This window comes from Accipiter gentilis, chromosome 23, assembly GCF_929443795.1.
Source record: "Accipiter gentilis chromosome 23, bAccGen1.1, whole genome shotgun sequence".
NCBI lineage: Eukaryota > Metazoa > Chordata > Aves > Accipitriformes > Accipitridae > Astur > Astur gentilis.
This window is the reverse complement of record NC_064902.1, coordinates 5,012,084-5,032,508: the sequence shown is the minus strand read 5'-3', so window position 1 is coordinate 5,032,508 and position 20,425 is coordinate 5,012,084. Positions and strand designations below refer to the sequence as shown.

The following is a 20,425-nucleotide window of genomic DNA, read 5'->3' as shown; positions in this document are numbered from 1 at the left end:
TGCCATTCTCCCAGGGACCACCTGGGCCATGCTAGCACTCAGCAGAAGTACTCACTGTCCTCCTCTGTCCGCTGCTCCACACTTAGCGTGCGCACTTTGATCTTCTCCAGGGTGCCAAGAGGCCGCCGTGGGTTCATCAGGCTGACAGCTGCCGTGCTGAGGAAGCGGTTGGCACGGCCCAGGGTGGGGGAGCTGAGCCAGCCAGGTCTGGCAAGAGCTCCACCAATGGCCAGGGCAGCAGAGGGACGCTGAGACTGAAAAGAAGTTAAGGGAGAAACAGTTCTAGCTGTTTGTCTGCCTGCTATTCTTCCCTTGTACCTGCAAGGATGTTGGTATAGATGCACAGTGTCCACTGGAAGGTGAGCAGGTACCCTTCCTATCATGGCTGGGCCAGCAGTGCCAGGTTAGCAAATGGATATTCCTTCTGCTAAGGGCACATGCCAGGTACAAGCAGCAGATCTGCACAGCAAGAAGCTGCTCTGTCTGCCGTTGCCTCGCACCCTTTCAAATGCAAGCACCAAGAGCTGCCATGGAGGTGAGAGGGCATATTCAGAGCAGTGGGTAGCGAGAGAGCAGAGCAAAGAAAATTTGGCTGCTCAAACTTGGTGTATCCAAGGCCTTGCTGATCTCCAGCGACCCTCATGCAAGTGCAGCTGTTCACCTGGTCGCCCATGGACTGGTTTCAGTCCTGGCCCTGACACTGCCTTCCTCTAAAGCAAAGCTTTTCTAGTCATAGGCTGAGCATGCTGCCCTGGCACCAGGGCCTCTGCAGACGAATAGCAGTACACAGCTCACCTGTGCTGCTGATGTTGCCGATTCCTCATCTTCATCCAGATCATCCATAGTCACTGCCTGCAGCTCCGCAGGGTCAATCAGGACATTGGCTTTTGCAGCCAGGTCATCTGCACAGAGCACAGCAAAGCAGCTGTGAATGCAGGACTCACCCTTTCCTTCCCATGAGGCAGCCCTAGGCTCATCCTCTTCACCGCTTCCCAGCAGTAGAGAAGCAGCCAGTGAAGTTGGATGCTGTATCAGAACAAGCTCACCTTCCCCCCAGCTTCCTTACATGGAATAGGTCTGCCCTTGCTAACACAGCAGAGACCAAGCAGCAACAGGTGCTGCTCACCCAGGACCTATTTCTGTTCCAGCTCCTACCAGCAACAAATAGAATAACTGAAGAACCAGAAGACAACCACCAGGGCCAAACTGGACTAGTGTAGGGAGGGAAACTCAGGGCCTGAGACCATTTTTTAAGCATCCAGCTCTTCAATGCTGTCCCATGATATGTCCCCAAGTCACTAGGACTGAGACTCAGACCAGAAACCATTCTCAGCCCAGAGGAAGGCTGCGCTGATGGCCATGCTGTACAAAGCCTGAACTTGTCCTCTAGTCCATAGCCCTGTCTTTAAAGCTGGCCAGGAAGACCTTGGTAAGAGACCAGAGGAGATTACATGGTTCTCAAGTTAAGTAATCTAATTTTGAACAGCCAGGGATCAACTTGAGACAGGGAAAAAGGTCCTAATCTTGCAAACACACTGGGGAAGGAGAAGAGATCTGAGCCAAAGGCAAGAGCCACATTAGCCAGAAATGAGAGACAAACCAAGTCTGATGGAACAGCAAGGGGTTTCTAACCCTTCCAAAACAGAGGCTTTGAAAGTCTATTGCCAGAGTAGTGTGCTGCATACAAACGCACAACTGCGGTACATACACAGGGCTGCTACTGCTTGCCCGAAGTGGTATACAGCAAGTAAATCCTGGACATCCTTCTCACCGAGCAAAGCCAGGCTGACAGTCATCACTTTGACAGCCCCCAGCCCTTGGCTGTGATGCAGCAAGAGCACCACACCAGAGGGTATTTCCAGACTACCCCCTTCCCTCCACCAGCTACAGGCCCCATTCAGGGATATAAACAGTAAACTGTTAACTTAAAGGATGCTCCACCCAAGAGGTATGGTCTCTTCTTCAACGTAATTTGCACCTCATTAAAATTAAAGTCTCCTCAAATTTAATCACAGTTCATTACCCACAGCTCCCTTCCTGGGATGTCTCTTGGGTGAACTCCAGCCAGGACCTGGATGCAGGTATTGGAAATGAGAGTACTTGCCTTTCAGAGTCTTCTTTAGATGAGACAGGAGACCTCCAAGTCGCTGAAGGTCAAAATAATCCACCTTCCCATTATAGAAGAGTTGAGGAGGGACATATGCCTCTAAAGCAGAGAAAGAGATTTGTTTTTTCCACAAGTCCTATGCACAGGATCCACGCAGACACGTAAGCCCTCCTAAGACAGACCCCAAGGCCCAGCCTGGACTAACATTTAGTGACAACTTTTGTTGTCATAGAAGCACAAGCCATTAAGGCACAAGTGATTTCCACAATGAAGCAAGCATTAGATCCATGCAGAAACAGGAGCAACCAATGGCCATCGACAACAAGCCTCCCAGCACTTCCTCCCTCCCAGCCACAGTCACTGGGGGAAACTGGATCATCAGAAAACTCAGCAGCTCTCCACCTGGCTACTCCAGCTCTATCACTTAGTCCCACAGGGTTCATAAGGCACTTATTGAGTCTACAGCAAGGGTCAGCCTAAAGTAAGAAAAGGGAGTGCCAAGCAGATCATGGCAGGACAGGCAAGGCCGGGTCTGAAGGTTGGAAAGCAACTGGCACTGACTTGGTTTCCCCTTAATCCCAGCCTGGGAACCACAAAACCAGACAAATATCTTCCCTTAAACTTTGACTGTGGGATCACTGAGTTGCCCTTCTACAGACCCATAATCAACACCGGACTCTGCTCCAGAGCATACTGGGGGAAATAACAAACAGTACAGATGCCCCTTTGCAAGTCTCAGGTCTGGGTGTTAACTGGAACAGATCTGCACACAGGAATTTCCCAGCGTGACTGGGAACTACAGACACAGGGTGACAGAAGGCTCAAGCACCCGTAGAAACACAAGAAACACAAAATTTCGAGCATCCTGGAGAGCATTGCCAAAAGGCAAACCTTGTCCTAACCACAGAAATGCCTTCAAAGCTTCTCCTCCATGCCTTACCTTCACTGCTCAGTGCAGCAGGGGTCTTTGCCTTGTGGCCATCCCAGAAGAAACGCAGGGCAGCGATAAGCCGGTGCAGGAAGCACACCATGTATTCCGGTGGGCACAACACAGTCAAGTTCTAGGGCAAGAATGAGAGTTCAGTCACCACGGCAGGTGTGAAAGTCCATCTTAGTCCCAGTGGCCACATGGGGCAGGCAGAAACTTTGTGTTCTTAGCCTTGCCAGCATTTCTAGCTTCCAGCACTGGTAGAGAGCCCAGCCCTGATGGTAGCCAGCAGTTTCCATCTCTAGAAAGTCCTGAGCACTGAAATGACAAGCTGGTCTGACAGAAGTGGATGGATACCACGAGTTCTACCACAAAAGACGGGGCTGATCATAAACAGAGAGATGCAGTTGAAGAAAGGGTTTCCTGCAACAGTGGATGCCTGTCTGCCAAAGCTGCAGGCCAACAGCCTGATCTAGGGCCAGAACAACAGTCCTTACCCAGGCAGTGAAGAGGATGCCAAAGCCAGCAGGCCAGCTGTGGCAGAGCACTCCACAGCCATGCTTCCCAAGGGGTTTTAGAAGCTCCCACCTAAGGCTGTTCCCAAGGACCGCTTTCCTATAAATCACTGCATAGGACTTGGATAAGCTGCCTGGTTTCTAGCCTCAGATCTTCTTTCTCCTCCCCACTCCCTGCCATATCTAGACCTCAACTGATCAACTGCTGGAAGCAGCCCAGCCAAAAGGGCAGAGCTCCCAAACTGAAGGTGCCAAAGAGCTCTCAGGGGGAGGCTTGCAGGAAGGCTGGCCCTCTGACTTACCCCTCTGTTGCTAGCATTTTCCTGAAGAAACTTGCGGAATTTGTTTAGGAATATGTATCTGGAGGCTTCCCCCTGGCAGGAGGAAAAGCAGGTTGTAAATCTATGCCTTACAAGTCCTATAACATGGAGATACTGTAGCAAAAGATCCACAGAGAACTTACCCCTCCTCTGTCCTTGTTGTTCAGCAGCAGCTTCAGAATCTGAACCTGAAGACCTTCCACCACTAAAATGGGGACACACGTCTGCCATCAGAAAACAAGCACTGGAGAGCAACTACCCACATTAACCCTGACTGCAGTATCCCATCCCCAGGAGAAAAGCTACCTCCTCAGCAGAGATGGCCCAGGAAGAACCGGTGCCAGTAAAAAACTAATCCCATCACTGAGAATTTTCTCCTCTGCCACCTAGCAATAAATTCATCCACAGCTAATAAACAATGCCCCTGAAGGAGTTTCAGTTTGCTCATGTCCCATGGTGGGATGCTGCAGGTCTGTGCAGTGGGGTCCCAGCACTTGTAACCCTCCACCAGATAATGACATGGGTGGCCGCCTCTGCAGCGCAGAGCGTCCTGGCAGAAACACAGCTGGACTTCAGGTCATAAAAGGGATTTGGGAACAGCTCAAGGGTTGGTCCCCCTGGCTGCAAAAAAGGTATGGGATCTTGGCAATTTCCCTCCTTCCTCACAGACCTTCAATGCGTTTCTTGAGCCGCTGGCAGCCTCTTTCATATGCCCGCCGCCTCAGTCTCTCCTCAGCACTCTCCTCCTTCGCCTCCTTACTCTCCTTGCCCTGGTTGGGGGACAAACACTGATTAGTAGGAGATCACTGCACAGGGAAAATGTCTTGCCAAATGGAGAGCAGAAACTCCCTGAAACAATGGACCAGCATGTGACCACAGCTTGCAGCACACCTGAACAGGCCTTCCCTGGCCTTGTAACGAGAAAGGGCAGGAGATCTTCTGAGGACACTCAAGTCAGTCTGTAATTCCTTAGATGCTGTAAGGTTCCCTTCCAAATTTGTTGCCATACAAAACTGTCCCTCTCCCCTGTCCTGAACACACCCCAAACTTCTCCTCTAAGGGGACAATAAAGATGACACGGCAATGGAGAAGCTACAGCTCTCATACAGCTCTGCAGGGTCCACCAGTGCTAACGCAGCTGGAAAGATGGACCATCCAATTTCCTCAGCCAGAAAATGATGGGGACAGCAGGCCACAAAACGTCTTCAGTCATCTTAGTGGATGTGCCCTTACTCACCTCCTTGGTGAAGCGGTTTGGCCACCACGTGGTGGGAATGAGCTCCTGCAAACCAGCCTCCTCTACACGCAGCGGGCTTTTAATGTAGAAGAACACAACTGAACGGAGCACATCGAAGCTGCGGCCAAGTTAAAGCAAACACAGAAACTATGTCAGGAGAAAGGACAGGGCACGTTTCCAGAGCTGTAGTGAGAGACCCCTTTCCAAACAACCACTCAAAGTTCTGCAAGATCTAGAGCCCCCTTCTCCTGGGAGAAGCTCCACGCAGTTATCACAGCAGCTGCCCAAATGCTAGCATCGCAGCTAGACTGCTCTGAAAGTGGTTTTGCTCTACGGACATTAGACAGGTCATGTAGAAATGAAGTCCTTTGTGTTAGTAGGATGTGAACTACATGACACTGCTCCCCCTCCTCAAAGCAGGACTTTGTAGAGAATGGTGTCAGGCAGGCAGAGGAGACCTGAGAAATTAGAAATGACCTCTCAAAGATAGGGTGCTTCTGCCTCCCAGGATCTGCAGATCCTTGAAGTCTCCTTGGCTGCATTATTGAGGGCAGGGAGAACTGAGACTAGAGTAGGCACAAAGGATACAGAACATTGCTGAGTAAGTATTTCCTGGATTTCTCATGCTTCAAGACTGCAATGGTGAGCCGCAGGTAGTGAATCTAGGGAAACAGGAGAAGTAAAAGTGACTCCATCTACAGAAGAGGATACGGGTCTCCCATAGGTACAATGTGACAGAACTGCCATCTCTGGATCAAACAACTGCAAAATCCAAAATGTTGTGTACCTTTGGACGAGGGGACATAACAGAAGCTGGCTAGTCACAGATTCCTGGGGATTCATAAGTGCAACTTACTTGTAATCCTAGGTCTGGGATGATGGGGGAAAACCTGTAAGCCCGCAGCAGGGACATCAATAGCTGCTTGAGGCACTCATGCACTTCATACTCCTGAGAAAATAAGAAACACATTGAACAGCAACAGCATGGAGTCAGGAACAGCTATAGTTCCCAGAGTGTGACTTTGGAAGGAAGCATTTACTTCTGAACTGAAAAAGCAGGTGCTCTGAACCCACAGTGTTTGTCCATCTGGCTCCACAGGAGAGAGTCCAAGCAGAATTTGGTGCCATCACTTTGCTACAGGGAAACAAGTCTCTGGACAAGTAAAACCAAGCCAAAAGTCACCTACAAAAAGTCAAAGTCCCAGGTCCTATTTAGTTGGGCTGAGTCACTCATCCTCGTCTCCCCTGAACCTATCCAACACACAGTGTTGGCAGAACCAACTCAGAAAGGAAAGAAATTACTCTTGTGTAAATGTGATGATGGAAGAGCTGTCTGTCTTTTTGAGTCCAACTCATAGCCAACCAGCAGGATGAGAGCCAACTCTTCCACAAACACAGCAGTCCCACCAAGGTGTTCAGCTTCACTTCTAAGATGAAGGGCCTGAGGGGGTCACAACATTTTTCAGTTAAACTTTTTGTGACAGCTGGCTGGGCCAGTGCCCATATCTGTTAATTGTTACCACAAAGGACAGACATGCTGTCTCCAAGCAGATCCCTGGCAGTGATTGGCTCTTTGTAACCACCCCAGCACTCCAGCAGCAGCAGCTTCCCAGTGGCTATCAAAGGCTGCCTCAAATAAGTGTCCCAGGAAGGAATGACCTCATCCAGCTTGGACACAAAGGGGCATGGGAAGTTGGAGGAGGTTTTTCCCCAGCAGTGCTGGATGTGGTGAGAGTGCAGTGCTCATTTCCACCCCAGTCCTGCACACTCTGATCGATCTCTTGGGGCACATGGCAGCACTTAAGACCTCCACAGTCACATAAGCATTAACAACATTCCAGATACCAACTCATTTCTTATTGATAAATTTGATGTTCCCAGAAGCAGGAAGTTATTCAACATCACGAGTTCCTTTAGCAGTAGGAGAAGCTTAGAAAAGCCCTGTTAGCTCATTGCCAGTGTCACCATTACCAATTACTCTGCATTCAACCCTCATTCCCCAGCTGTGAAGCAGCAGCCAGATGAGCTAGGTGAGAGGGCAGTCTACCGCAATAAAAGGGATCTTGTCACCAGAAAGGGAAAGAAGCTGATCACTACCTGCATTTTCTAGGGAAGGCTCCTGTCCTCAGCACCTCCCAGGGTCTCCCTGTGATCACTGAGGAGGAACCACCACCCTAGCAACTCACCTCCATAAGAAGCCACATCAGATCCAGCAGCTGCTGAATAAGGGGATGGGCCTCCACTGCCCCTCCTCTCTCAAGGATGCTCAATAGGAAGGTCATGAGCACATCTTCCACCAGGTACACCTTGCACTGCAGACGAAGAGCCACATCAACAGTCCTCCAAGACACACTCACTTCCCAGTGAAAGCTGAGGTTTACCTCCCCTTGCAAGCATAACAGGCACCTACAGAAGCTTGCAAAGGCAAAACTCACCATAAGAGGGGAGAAATAGTTGAAAATGTGGGCTAATGTAATCAACACTGTGGGTTCTCCCTGCAGCTGCCACACGGACGTGTCCTTCTCCACCAGCTTTCCCTCCTGCAATGACAAACCCAGAAAACACACGGCTTGGATCCAGCCCAATCCAGCCATACACCAATGACTGAATGAACCAGAGGCCTGGAGCAGCCACTGTTTGCTGTCCCATGCCTGACTTCAGTAAAAACCTTGAATATGAGAATTTATGATGGCAAAGCAGCCAGGCCCATGCCTCTGGAGAGCTGTAGTACAGTCCAGATGTCAGTTACTATCAGCCATCTGCACGCACCTTGACAATGTTTTTCCAAAAGGGTTCAAGTGTACACAGTAATTTTTAAATGGGAATCCCTACAGAGGAGGTCAACTAGTAAAGCAGGCCTCCATTCAAGTCAAGACCATAGCAGATGCCGTCTCCTATGCTTTGGGCATAAACAGATCATCTCTCACCCTAGTGGAAAAAAACGGTTTCTAGCAAACAGTGCCACAGCCAAGACAGTTCTCAAGGCAGACCTGCCAGAATTTCATCACATCACTGCACCATGACATCAGTAAAAAGTTTAGGATATGAACAAGGTCTTTTCAAGACTGGAAAATCAAATCCAGCAGTTCTGACCCTGACAAACATCACCTCTTGCATACTGGGAATGAAACTTCATAGCACTGAGAACAACAAAGCCCAGTATGACTTAATTTAAGTCCTGGAATTATCAGGAATCCCATTTTGCAAGCCGAATAGCTCCAAGGACATGCATACCCCATGCAAAACCATGTAAGCATTTAGCCTCTTGGGTGTATCAAAACATCTGAGCTGCCAGCATGTGCTGAGAAGTGCAGAACCACATTTCCCACCATGGTGCCCCACAGATCCACCCAGTGACATTAGCCTACCGTCACATCTATTCCGATATGGATTACATTCTTCAAGTAGCCTAACAGCTTTCGAGCCTTCACTAGGTCTGCAACTGGAGGATCTTGCAAGGGGTGGTAACCTTCCACTGGATAAGTAGGCAAGTGTTAAGGTAAAATGTAATCTGATCCTTTCAGGACTTCTTTTGTTTCTGCAAGGAAAAGACTGTGTCTCTATTTTACTTTATACCCACATGTGCCTCACAGTTCAAGCCACAGTGCCTTCTAAATGGATGATAAACCACAAGCTCTTGTCTCCACTTCCTCAATATTGCAAGCAGCAAGTATTTCACACCATACTTCTGCTCTCATCAGAAAGACTGACAGGAGCTTCCACTACAGCTATCAACAGGCACACCCAGCACTGCTCTGACAAGGAGCTGCAGGTTTCACATTCGCACACGAATGCAGCAGGCAATGCTAATACCACGTCAGAGGTCCCATACGGCTGGAGGTAGAAGCGAGCAGTGGCCAAGAGGCTCAGCAACATGGCAGCATTGGGGTTTCCAAAACTGGAGAGTGAGATCTTTGCAGGATCTGAGTGCCAGGCAACAGGCAGACCCCAGCTGCAGCAATAGCTGCTGATTCAGAGCTGAAAGCAAATTTCATTTCAGAAACTATCAGGGACCAGCACTGACGTCTGTGTGCCCTACAGTTCTACTCCAGCTGAGAGGGTATCTGGTTCTTGTCTCCTTGACCCTGCTCTGCACACAAGTGCCAAAAGAAGAGAGTGAACTGCAGTCAGGTATGTATATTCTACAGCCTCCAAAGATGGTCTCAGGACAGGCTCTTCTCCCTTCACACCTAAAGGATATCGGAGTGGGCGGCTTCCGAAGTTAAAAGCAACAGACTCCTTGAATGAGAGGCTGATGGCAGGGAAGTAAGCCATTCCAGCGCCCCTTGTGATGTTATCAAAAGCAGTTCCCAGAGATATGCCGTTCCTGAAAGAAGAAAAACCCACAAGACTTTAGTCACAGTAGGAGGGTTTTGAGGTCAATTGGGCAATTCAGGTATCTGCGTTCCCCTCCCAGCAACTTGCCAACACAGACACATCAGTCATGCCTTTTGTCCCTCTTAACCTGGCACACATGCAAACGTCACAGCTTTGCTGAGTAGCAGCCATGGGAAGCACAGCAGCACTCCCATTTTCATATGACAGCACAGGAAGGCACTGGAGTCTGCACAACATGCAGAGCCTACTCAGCTTCAAGGGCAACCCAAATCCTTACGGGATAACTAACCAGCAGGACACTTTTAAAGGCAGGGGACATTTTTTGCCTCGTCCACTTGATGTTGGTAGAAATAGAAGGTTAATGCTCTCAATCTACTCATCTCTAAAAGATGACATGGAGCATTTAACAATTTTTCATTATGGCTGAATTGTCACAGGCTGTAGTTTAGGGCCAGGGAACAATTCCTATTCAGGCTGGCCTCTGCTCATTGTGCACAGCAGTTGGAGGTTGGAGATTTATCGGCCTTTCCACAGCTCCTTGTCAATTTAGGACAGGCAAGGTCTACACTGACCACAAAAGCGATGTGTGGCTCAGCCAGCCGTAGTATTAAGCATCACGAGATGCCCTCCCCTTCAAAATCCTAGCAAAGTTTACATAGGCTTTGCAGCTTGAATGTCTTTCTGCCAATTGCTCTCACCTGAACTTAGGAGACTCAACAGCCCATTTAAATGGTTTCTGAACACAAAGCAGAAAGGCAAAGACTGGAACTACCAAGGAACTTAAAGGGGAGAGGGCAGAAATAGGGCTCAGCAACCTGCTCAACAATGAGGAAACCTTTATGTTACAGACAGACATCAACAAAGCAGGGAACTGGGCAAAGATGCTTACAAGCAGAAAGCAATGGTGCCCTCATCAAGGTCTATCAGACAGCTGACGATGTCTCCTGCTGCCCAAGACTGCAGTAAAGGGAGAGAAAAGGTTAAAAATATATCCAGGGTGTTCCCACATCAGAAGAAACACTGCAACCCAAACAACCCCTTGTGATTCAGGGTTGAAGAAGAGTTTATTTTCACAGCAGCTCACATAGCATTTTCAGACACTTCTGAAAGCTGCACATAAGCCACTGATAGAAATCTTTTTTCCCTCTAGTACTAGAAACATGCACGGGATCAAACGTGTATTTGTCCCAACACTACACGATCCTCTGACATGCTACAGAGAACCAGAGCCTTCCAGAGACCAACAGCAGCACTATGCTGGGAATCAGTCTGCTGGGGCTGCTAAACAAAGCACCCACATAGCATGTCCAGCACCCCTAAAGTACAAACAATTGCTGGCACATAGCCTCCCCAAGAAGAGACTGAAGCAGGGAGGACAGCTTGAGGGCATTTCACAAGGCCCAGCAGAATCCAGTGAGCAGAAGGAGCCACCTGCTTACTTCTCCTTACTCTACATCCCATTCCCGGGAGGACAGCTACTCACTTTGCCATAGTTGGTAGTAGTCACATTCCACTTGCGCACTCTGTTTCCATCATACGCATATGAATCTGGCGTATCTCCAACTCCTTCCTGCACCGAAGTATGAAAGTGGTGACTCAGACCAGAACAACCATACAGCATACCTCTCATTGCGAGAGCAGCTTTAAGGGGGAGACCAGCAGACAGGGAGAGCAGCTGACAGTATGCATGGTCTGCCTGGGAAAAGCCCTCACTCTAGGAGTGAATCGAGTGGCCTGTGATCTTTGATTCAGAGAATTACACCACTCCCTACTAATTTTTGGTCAGAAGAAGAGTACTGGCATCCTACACTTCCAAATTCTGTCAAAGCACCCCCCCAGGATGTCCATCACCTCCCCTCTCACACGTTGCAGAATGGCAAGTTAGTGAAACTCTGCAGCTGACATCCCTTCCCAGCATCAAACATCCCACCTGGTGCCTGAGAAGAGCTGGCCTGGGTCTGCCTCTCCAGGGCAAAAAAGCCCCGTAGCACCAGCTGCTGAGGGCCATCCCAAGAGACAGGCTGCCAGCACTGCAGACCCACACACACTTCAGAGAAAACGCCAGCTGAAAGCCAACACATAGCAGTGGCTACATGCAGCAAGAGCACAGCAACACACCCAGTGTGTAAGGCTTTCACGCTGTGCGTCATTCTGTGAACACAGACCAGAGAGTCTAGTAAAGATTTTTAAAACAGCAGACCTGGTATTTCCAGTGTGTGTGCTGGGCACAAAATGCCAGCAGGGCAGGAGCACAGCACCAGTGCGATGCTCCACACTGACCCAAAAAGCAGTGGAGGAACACAGAGCAGCCCTGTGCCACACGCAGCAGTTACACTACCTCCTGATTAAATCTGCAGTTGAGAGTACACCAGCCAATCTGCATGAGTCCTTGGGAGGAGATGAGCACCTCGTAAATCCACTTCCCTGAAAGAAAAAGAGATGCCACACAGTAAATCCTTGCCACCTGGCTCACTGTTAGAGAAGCAGAACCTGACACTGCTCCCGCAGAAAAGAATGTGGCACACAAAGGTGCTCTGGGACAGCCCCAGCATTCCCCTCCCACCTCTTCACTCCGGCATCACACAATCCTTCATCCTTCTGACTTCCTGAAAAAGCCAGTGGATGAACTGGGGAAGAGGGGGCTCAAGGTCTGGAACTACAGCACATTCAAGAACTTTCTAGTTGTGTAACTCTTCACACACTTCCTGGGGTCTTTTCTCAAAGCATCGCCTGCTTTTCTCCTTACCTTTATACACACATGTTGTGGCCCTGATGGAGCCAAAGTTACTGTGGCCAATCACCTGGACCAACAAAAAAAAGACATTTTAAAGTCAGACAAAAGACAGTTTTGCTCAGCCCTACCCATTCCCTCCATCCTAGCCCTTAAAACCAAAGCGAGATGGAGAGCTATTCACAAGCACAGTGTAGGGAAGAGACAGGACATCTTCCCCATCCCAGCAGCTTTACTCAGAGCCAACAGGCCCTGGGAAACCATCCAGATCCTCCTCACAGCTCATCTGTACCTGATAAACCCCAGTGAAGCACACAGCACGACAGTAGTACAAAAGCAACGTGGTGACAGACAGGTTCCCAGTGAATTGTGACAGGTATACAAAAGTGACTATCATATAGGAAAGATATCTGAATCCTGGACAAGTTAGAACAAAACTATAGGTTCAGGGTGCCCAGAATAAAGCCCAGGACTAGCAGGTAACATGCTGTCCAAAAACTGAACCCTATTAAATCCTGACTCTCTCAATCTCAGGACAGACCATGAAGAGATGAAGGTAGCAACAAGGAATTCACAGGCCAGCCAGTCTGATCTGATATGAAGGTAAGTTCTAGGTACAGCCAAGCTAAGCTATAGTGGGTGGTTAACAGGAAAGGGGAGACCAGGGCAGCCTCCTCCGGTAGAGGTAAAAAAGGATACATAGATTAAGGAGGGAATGAGCACAGGAGCACTGGATGTGCATGCTCAATTAAGGGGTGAAAGGAGTGTAGAAATTAAAATACTGAAGTAGGAAAGCATTAAATTCCAGTGGACTCTTTCAGCTGATTTTCTGCATAAGGAACATCAGCTAAGGAGCAAGCAGGGAGCTAGGGGAAACAAAGGAGAAAGGAAAGCCTCAGCTTCAGTCTCTCGCCACCATTAGAGAGGACCAGAAGTAAGGAAGGAAGAGGCAGTCTGCTGGAGGGAGGGACAAGAAAGCTGGCTGCTGGCCTTTCCTCTGCTTAGTGAAGCTCTTCAGTGAGACCCTAGGCCAGGGTAATCCTTTCACTTCATCGCAACTCCACTCAGAGCTGGCTGAGACTGAGGGGTACTGCTAGACCTTTTCCCAGGAGAGCTCATTTCCTCCAGGATCCTGCAGCTTTCTGGGTAGACTCCCTTTACAACATGCTACAAAGCCAGTGACAGGGATCTGTTATGAGGAACAAACCAAGAAGCCCAAAGTGCTTTTAGTCCCAAAAGACCACTTTCTGCTGCACCCAGCATCACACTCACCCCAAGTAAGTCATCATCGACCAGCAGGAGTCCCTCAAAACCGCTCGTGTGGTCCAACACCACAGTAGAGGGACCAAGCCGGCCCTCTACTACCTGATCTGAAACAAGAGTTGCAGAAAACCTGTTATGGAAAGTTATGCAGGATTTAACAGTACACCTGATGAGCGCCTCCAGCTAGACTACAACAGCACCTGGATTCTGCTACAGTGGAGGAAGACTAAAATAATGTTACCCATATTACACCATAAGAACCACAGCAAAGGAGACACTAGCAAGATTTAAAAGGAAGTTTTCACAGCAACACACAAGGTCTTAGCTAGGCAGCATTCAGGTCATATGTTAAGTTTTCCACATCGCCCAAAAATTTTGCTTTCGCAAAATTCAAAGACCAGACTGAACTCTGAGCCAAATGTTTGGCCGACATATCATACTTTGATTGCAGCCAGCAAGAAAAATTATTCTTTTTAGGAGAGGATCTAGGTTGTATCCTGCCACATCCTGACTCATTCAGGGAAACGGACGCTAGCGAGAGTACAGGCAACAGCCTGAGGCCTAAAGTTAATACCTACAGTGGGGACCAGTATGTAAAAATTGACAACAAGCCTCTGCACTTCCCACTGAGGACAGCACTTCACACTGCTGGTCACAGCAATGGCTCTGCATATCATTATCAGTGAAATATCTCCAACATTTGGCCCAAACCTGCTTTTCCAGGCATTTTCGCCTGGAAATATGCCTCCTCCATCTGCAAGCAGACCTGCTCCAGGGCTGACTGATGAGCTCCTCACAGGCAGGATTTAAAGGTATGACAAATTAGAGCACAGGAGGGCAGAACAATGCTCACTCAGAGAACTGCCTTTCATGATACAACTTGTCCTCCCAATTAGGCAGCACAAGCAGCAGCAAAAATTGGACAGACACTCAGTGCCTCCTACCTCGACTGTCTTCGGAGCCATTCTCCTCTGCTAGCAATCGATCAAGGTGCTCCTGCAGGTTCTGGAACGTCAGGTGCTTTCTAGGGAATAAACATGCACAGGAACTCTTCACAAAACTCCATCTCCAAGTTTTAAAGAGTTTCAGCCCAGATATATGTGCCCGCACAGTCCTGTGCTGTGAGACATGAACCGTGAAGTTCTGTCGATCTGTGTTTCTTGTCATGAACCCGAGGAATTTGTTGCCCAGCATGTTGGGGCAATGAATGAACCAAATATAGTGTCAATAAGCAAAGCAGTTAACAAAGGATCTTAAAGTCTTCAGTCTGCTCAGGAGTATTTTGTGGCAGTAAGAAACCGTACTGTGGTACAGTGGCAGTAAGAAACCAGCTGTACTACCAACAACTGTGGACCACGACTTCGCTGCAGTCAGCATCATACAAACACAGCATAAGTCAGGATCCCTTTTTTCCCCCAAGTATTTCATAATATAAAAGAAGAGAGAAGACCATACCAGCAGCTGTAGCAGTTCAGACATAGGTCAGGCTAGCCCAGCATCTTCTCTCTGACAACAACCAAACCCACTTTGTTTTCACACTGAGGAGAAGTCTCTCATGCACACCCTCTGGGCCACTATTTTAGAGAACTTCTTCATACTGCCCTCCACTAGTTCTCTCTTTCCAAAGCTAGTTTACTTAGCTGTTTCTTGTACAAGAGCCATTCCATACATCTGACTTGCTTTTACCCTTCCTCCAAACCTCTGCAGCTCTAAAATACCCTTTTGGAGTTGGCAAGACCAGAACCACATGATACTCGAGACGAAGGTAAACCACAAATTGATTCAGTGGCATAATAATTTTCCTTATTGTACATGCCTTTCCCAACAATTCCTAACTTCCTACTTTCTTTTTCTGACTTAGTATTCCCACCCCAATCTCATTCCTATGCTGTAAAAATCAGCCCAGGGCCCATCATTTTATGCACAACGTTGAGGCTGTTCCCCTTTCAGTACATTACTTTGCATTTCCCTACACTGAGTTTCATAGACCATTTCACTACCCAGTCACTGTTACAGCCACTTTACCCTTACATTGCTCTAAATAGCTTTGTAACAGCAGCAAACTTTCCCCCTCATGCTCTCTCCCTTTCCAAGTCTCCCAAGGGTACACAGAACAACACAGGTTGTTTTGCAGGTCTTTGAGGGACCCCAGCAGGATCTCCTTTTACTGTAAGAGTTGCTAGTTGCTCCTATCCCTGCTTCCCATTTCCAAAGCCATCAGTGGAACAACTTCCCACTTCTCCAGGACTAGGGTTTTCCCCAAGACTGTGGTGAAAGACCTTTTGAAAGCCTGATGGATGTGAAGATGCACAGAAGTGGAATCAAAGAATCAGTTTTGGTTGGCAGAGAGAGGATAGGTTTAGCAAAGCAGCTTAATCACCAGCTAGCATGGAGGAGGAGTTCTAGAAGAAGGTTAGAAGAACATGAGGCAGCCAGAGAGATGTCTGCAGTGAGCTCCTCTGTGAGGAATTTAGGCCTCCAAAGACAAGATGTCATACCATAAAAGTTGCTCTCATATGGTCAATGTTTTTTTCAAGACCTATTTGACTGCTGCTGGGTTTTCTACCAAATAGCCAAGTCCAGGGAAAAGGGTGGAAGGCAGGGAAAAACAGAGACCAGCCCAACAAACTATCAATATCACCAGGCAAAGAAATTAGAAATACTGAAAACCAAAACGGTCAGGTAGATGGAATATTCCAAGGCAGGCTGGCAGGAGAGCTCATGGCAAAGTAACACGACCCACTTTGCACTCCCCTGCCATAACCCTAGCTCACCAAGAGCGGAGAGGCCCAAGAGCTATTTTTAGCAGCTCTGAGCTCACATTTGAGCTGGCAGTACTAAGTATAGCCTGTGGAATGTGACCCCAGCCACTCTGCAGCACTTCCAACCAGCAGGAGCTACACGACTGCCTTGCTCTACCACACTCGTACCTGCCCTGAACCTGTCTGACTTGCCTCTGTCAAAAGAGCTAAATGCAAGGGAAATTTTTCTCATCCACAGCTACAAGTTTCTGGGCTACAAGATGAAGGAGAACTGAAAACAAATAGAAGAAAACAGACACCAACCAGGAACTTTCCATTTCTTTTCCTTTGGTGACTCGTAATAATAAAAGTACTAACAGTTCCACAGCCTGAGAAATGTATGACATTCCATATATCAGTAATAGCCTTGCTTTAAGCTTACAGGGCACTGACAACCTATTTTTCATTCCTGTACGTAAAACCTGTGCATTTTGCACTTCCTTACAAGTAAAGAGGGAACAGGAATAATAAGGTGAACGCCTACTTGCCTATTTATTTCAGAAATATTGCCTAGTGATTTTGTGTATGGGGTTTTTCATACAAAAAATTCTGAAGAATCCTTCCTAGCAAGCCCTGCAATTTGGAAAAGCCATTAAAGCACAAGACCTGAGAGTCATTTCTGTAACACGGGGCTGCTGTGCTTTTAACAAAGATCACTGTGTGGCACTAAAAGATCTTTCCTTTCACCGCAGTGCTGTATATCTGGCGACTGATACAGCATCGCTTGCCATCTAGTGAATGAGAAGAAGTCCGATACCTGTAAGCAGCTGCAGGCTGGTTCCCATCAGCATTGGTAAAGACGCGATGTAGATAATCATTCAGCAGCCTGCTGTTCACAATCCCTTGTGAAAAACAGAAAGGAAATAAGCTTAGGGAGTCAGGAGGTAAACTCAAACATTAATTTCATGTACAAGCAAGAAACTGTTAACTATGGGAAGATGATGTTCAAGTCTGCAGATCAGTACAGTGGAAAACACAGCTTCAAGAAGTCATTCATCATCTTACTGTCTTCACTAGCAGCCAAAGAGTCCAGCATTATGGGGTGCATCTCTGCAACAAGGGCTCTTTCAATTTGAGCTGCTCTACAATAGAAAATGGGAGACTATAAATTGGTATCCACAGGTGGAACTACATCCTCAGGAATTCTGCTGCACTAATTACAGATAAAGCAGCTTCAAAAGCCGGAGGTGGGAATCCAGTTTCATTAAAAAAAAAAAAAAATCTTATCACTATTGCAATTCCTGATGTCCTATTCATACCGGGGACATTTTAGGTACCTCCATCTCTTAACTGCACTATAAGATGCTGAAATAGAAAGGTTTGCAGATGCAGCTCATGTCATCTAACCCACAGTCCTCTTTAATGATGTATGCCTCACTTTAGCTTTCATCGTGCAAAACAATCCTGTGTCACACTGATGCAGCATGCTTTATTTCTGGGTGCAACAGTGCCCTCAAATGCCAGATTTATGGTCTCATAAGCACAATTCTGCTGGATTAGTGAGCCCAAAATGAAACAGACTGCCTAGCAGGTACCAAAACTTCCCAGAAAAGGAAGTTGACAATCTGAGAACTTGACAAACTGTTAATCCTGGAAGGGGAACTCCCTGAATCAGATGGGACAAAGGCAGGCAACACGACATTCTCCAGCCTCACAAGGCAGGGCTGTATGCCAAAGAAAGGGCACTGTGACATAAGCTTCTGGAGTCCTTAGTACTACAGGAACATCCCTCCCAAAATCTCATCTCAGTTCAGGGATTTACTCAGTTTCAGCCCCACCACACCTCATATCAGCAAGGTAACTGCAACTGGAAAGCAGCTGATCTCAAGTGAGGCAAGGGGCGCTCACCCGATCCACAGTGGTCCTGCTTTTACATGGCACATACAGGCCCATACCTGTGACCTTGGACTTCTCTGGCTCAGTGCTCAGCCTGTAGTTCTTCCTCGAGAAAGTAGTCCCAGCACCTCTTGACGTCATTCTTCACAGGCACCACTTCCAGAGCGGACATAAGATGGACAAACGCCTAAAACAAAACTTGCTGGGGAGGATGCTGCCTTTAGACTTCTCCCTTTCTTGGAGATTGATGTACCTGGATTGAACAAGAAGAAGCCAAAAAATAGCCAGAGACCTCGCATTAGCAACATCATACAAGAGCCCAAAGCCAACTTCCTGCCAACCTGCTCTCAGTCCCACCTGTCCAACAGCTCAAAATCTTCCCAAAGTAGACAAGGCATTAAGCCACACTCCAGATAACCACATAGACCCCACTCCAACCAAAGGCACAGGCAGAACCAAGCCAGAAACACAGGCAACCTTTGCACCAAGTTTGAGCCAGAAACACTGAGCCAGTACAGGGCCACGGCTACCACCACTGCCAACCACCGCCGAAACTGGCAACAGCATTGCACTTCTACTCATGTCCTGATGAGACACTTCCGCCTTTCTCTCCCACGCTGTATTCATTAAGACAGGAATATGCACCTGGTTAATCTTTGGTTTAACAAGTTTATTAGATTATTCCGCTATGCAAAACAGAGAGAGACGGAGAAGGAATGAGACAAATGCAGATGAACTGGACTACAAAAGAATATAACTGACTACAAAGCAAAAGAGCCAGCTGTCAGTTTTACAGGGATAAAAGCAGATGCAGGTAGAAGTACGCAGAAGTGTTTACAGGTAAAAACCTACCACGAGACTAAAGATTCATGACCCTTCCTGGTATCACTAGAGTGCAAAGAAAGCTATGAGAGCTGATCTGACATGTGCCAGGACAAAAAGAATAAATTCAAGTTGCTAGTTCCATCCAGCTTCAAAATGTTAGGTTACAGCCCTCTTCTACTTCTGATTGCCCCAATAGCTGACCATCACTGGAAGTCTCTCTTATTCACTAGACAGCCATCTGACAAACTGCTTTGCGACAGGAAGATGCAACATGAGTAAAGACTGCGGGAATTAAATGCTTGCTGGCAGTCTCGTACAGAGCAGAAACTAAGGTGAACCCAAGAAAAGTTAGTGAACTTGCTAAGTGACACAAGTGCCATGGCAACTCCACTGGCAGAAGATCACTTGAGCTTCAGCTAGGCTTGGGAAAGGATTTCCTAACGCCCCTTTCCTCGGGGCCACCCCAGCATCCAGCAGTGGAGCAGCACTGCTCGGCGTCCCTCCTGCAGCAGTGCCAAGTGAAACCACAGGAACAAAGCAAAAAACAGCCTGGATCAATGACCCTGAACGATCTGCATCAGAGACTCAAAACAAGGAATAAACAATTAAACTATAAACAGAAACACATCATTTACTACCAAAGCAGAGCAGACAGCACAATGTGTACTACCCTAAAAGTACTCTAAATACGAGAGACATGATTTCACCTCTGTCAGCACAAGATAAAAACACCCAAGGATGGTGGGGAGCGCCCCTAGCTCTTCCCAAGAGTGGCCGGCCTGACTCGTGCTGCTGAAACAGCCTAAATGCCCAGGCAGAGAGTGCACTGGCACTGCCACACGGGCACTGTACGAGATGCACTGCTGGCACTGCTGAAGTGCCAGGGTTTTTTTCCCTTGGAGCAGATGCTGCTTTCAACAGGTCAGAGAAAGGGCAGAGCAGGGGGACACACATCTGCCCCTTCATTGCTCCCATGCGCGATTCACAAAACTGGCCCCAACAGCTCCGACAAAGACACCCAGATCTGCGCTGGGCCATGGGTTAAACTCCCATCCCTGGGCAATGATAAGCAGCTTCCAGCAGAAGGGCCGAATAAACAACACAGGCGAAGCCAGATCTTAAACTGAGCCAACCGGAGGCAGGCGAGGAGGCCGACAGCTGGGCCAGCAAACACAGCTTCGTCCAGCAGCTGCTGACCGAGCCCTCCCGCTCTCGCCAGGGCAGTGGGGATGAAGCCGGCGGGGAGACAGCCAGCCAGCCGGGCGGCAGAGGCCCCCGCGCCGCTCGGGAAACTCCTCTGCGTTGATCACAAGCGCAGGTCTCTGTGGCACCCCCAGCCTGGCAGCACCCCCAAAACAGAAATACCGGGCAGCATACCCCAAATCTAGGAACCGACCCTAAACCAGGCACATCCCACAGCCGCCAGCACCCCCTAAGCTGCTGGCATGCCCCAAGCCCAGAGACACCCCCAAACCCAGAAACACCCCCGAAACTGGGCGGCACTGCCTGGAGCCACTGACACCC

The 20,425-nt window shown here is 48.3% G+C and overlaps 1 protein-coding gene across 3 annotated transcripts in view; it reads right to left on the bottom strand.

The window, feature by feature from the left end:
• Positions 1 to 20,425, bottom strand: part of RNF123 (ring finger protein 123) — a 52,342-nt gene that overhangs the window by 31,556 nt on the left and 361 nt on the right. The window contains exons 2-23 of one of the 3 annotated variants that reach the window (XM_049826513.1): positions 18,136 to 18,329; positions 16,998 to 17,082; positions 14,384 to 14,463; positions 13,449 to 13,546; positions 12,192 to 12,246; positions 11,784 to 11,869; positions 10,929 to 11,015; positions 10,335 to 10,402; positions 9,309 to 9,434; positions 8,476 to 8,590; positions 7,543 to 7,647; positions 7,294 to 7,419; positions 5,964 to 6,056; positions 5,696 to 5,769; positions 5,108 to 5,225; positions 4,541 to 4,640; positions 4,014 to 4,075; positions 3,853 to 3,924; positions 3,048 to 3,168; positions 2,105 to 2,206; positions 796 to 902; positions 56 to 254 (exon numbers count right to left, since the gene is read on the bottom strand). In XM_049826513.1, coding sequence (XP_049682470.1) covers positions 56 to 254; positions 796 to 902; positions 2,105 to 2,206; positions 3,048 to 3,168; positions 3,853 to 3,924; positions 4,014 to 4,075; positions 4,541 to 4,640; positions 5,108 to 5,225; positions 5,696 to 5,769; positions 5,964 to 6,056; positions 7,294 to 7,419; positions 7,543 to 7,647; positions 8,476 to 8,590; positions 9,309 to 9,434; positions 10,335 to 10,402; positions 10,929 to 11,015; positions 11,784 to 11,869; positions 12,192 to 12,246; positions 13,449 to 13,546; positions 14,384 to 14,463; positions 16,998 to 17,082; positions 18,136 to 18,217 — 2,161 coding nt within the window. In that variant the 5' untranslated portion in view covers positions 18,218 to 18,329. Of the gene's footprint in view, positions 1 to 55; positions 255 to 795; positions 903 to 2,104; positions 2,207 to 3,047; positions 3,169 to 3,852; positions 3,925 to 4,013; positions 4,076 to 4,540; positions 4,641 to 5,107; positions 5,226 to 5,695; positions 5,770 to 5,963; positions 6,057 to 7,293; positions 7,420 to 7,542; positions 7,648 to 8,475; positions 8,591 to 9,308; positions 9,435 to 10,334; positions 10,403 to 10,928; positions 11,016 to 11,783; positions 11,870 to 12,191; positions 12,247 to 13,448; positions 13,547 to 14,383; positions 14,464 to 16,997; positions 17,083 to 18,135; positions 20,328 to 20,425 lie in introns of those variants that run through there. The other 2 variants (XM_049826512.1, XM_049826514.1) reach the window with 2 other exon arrangements.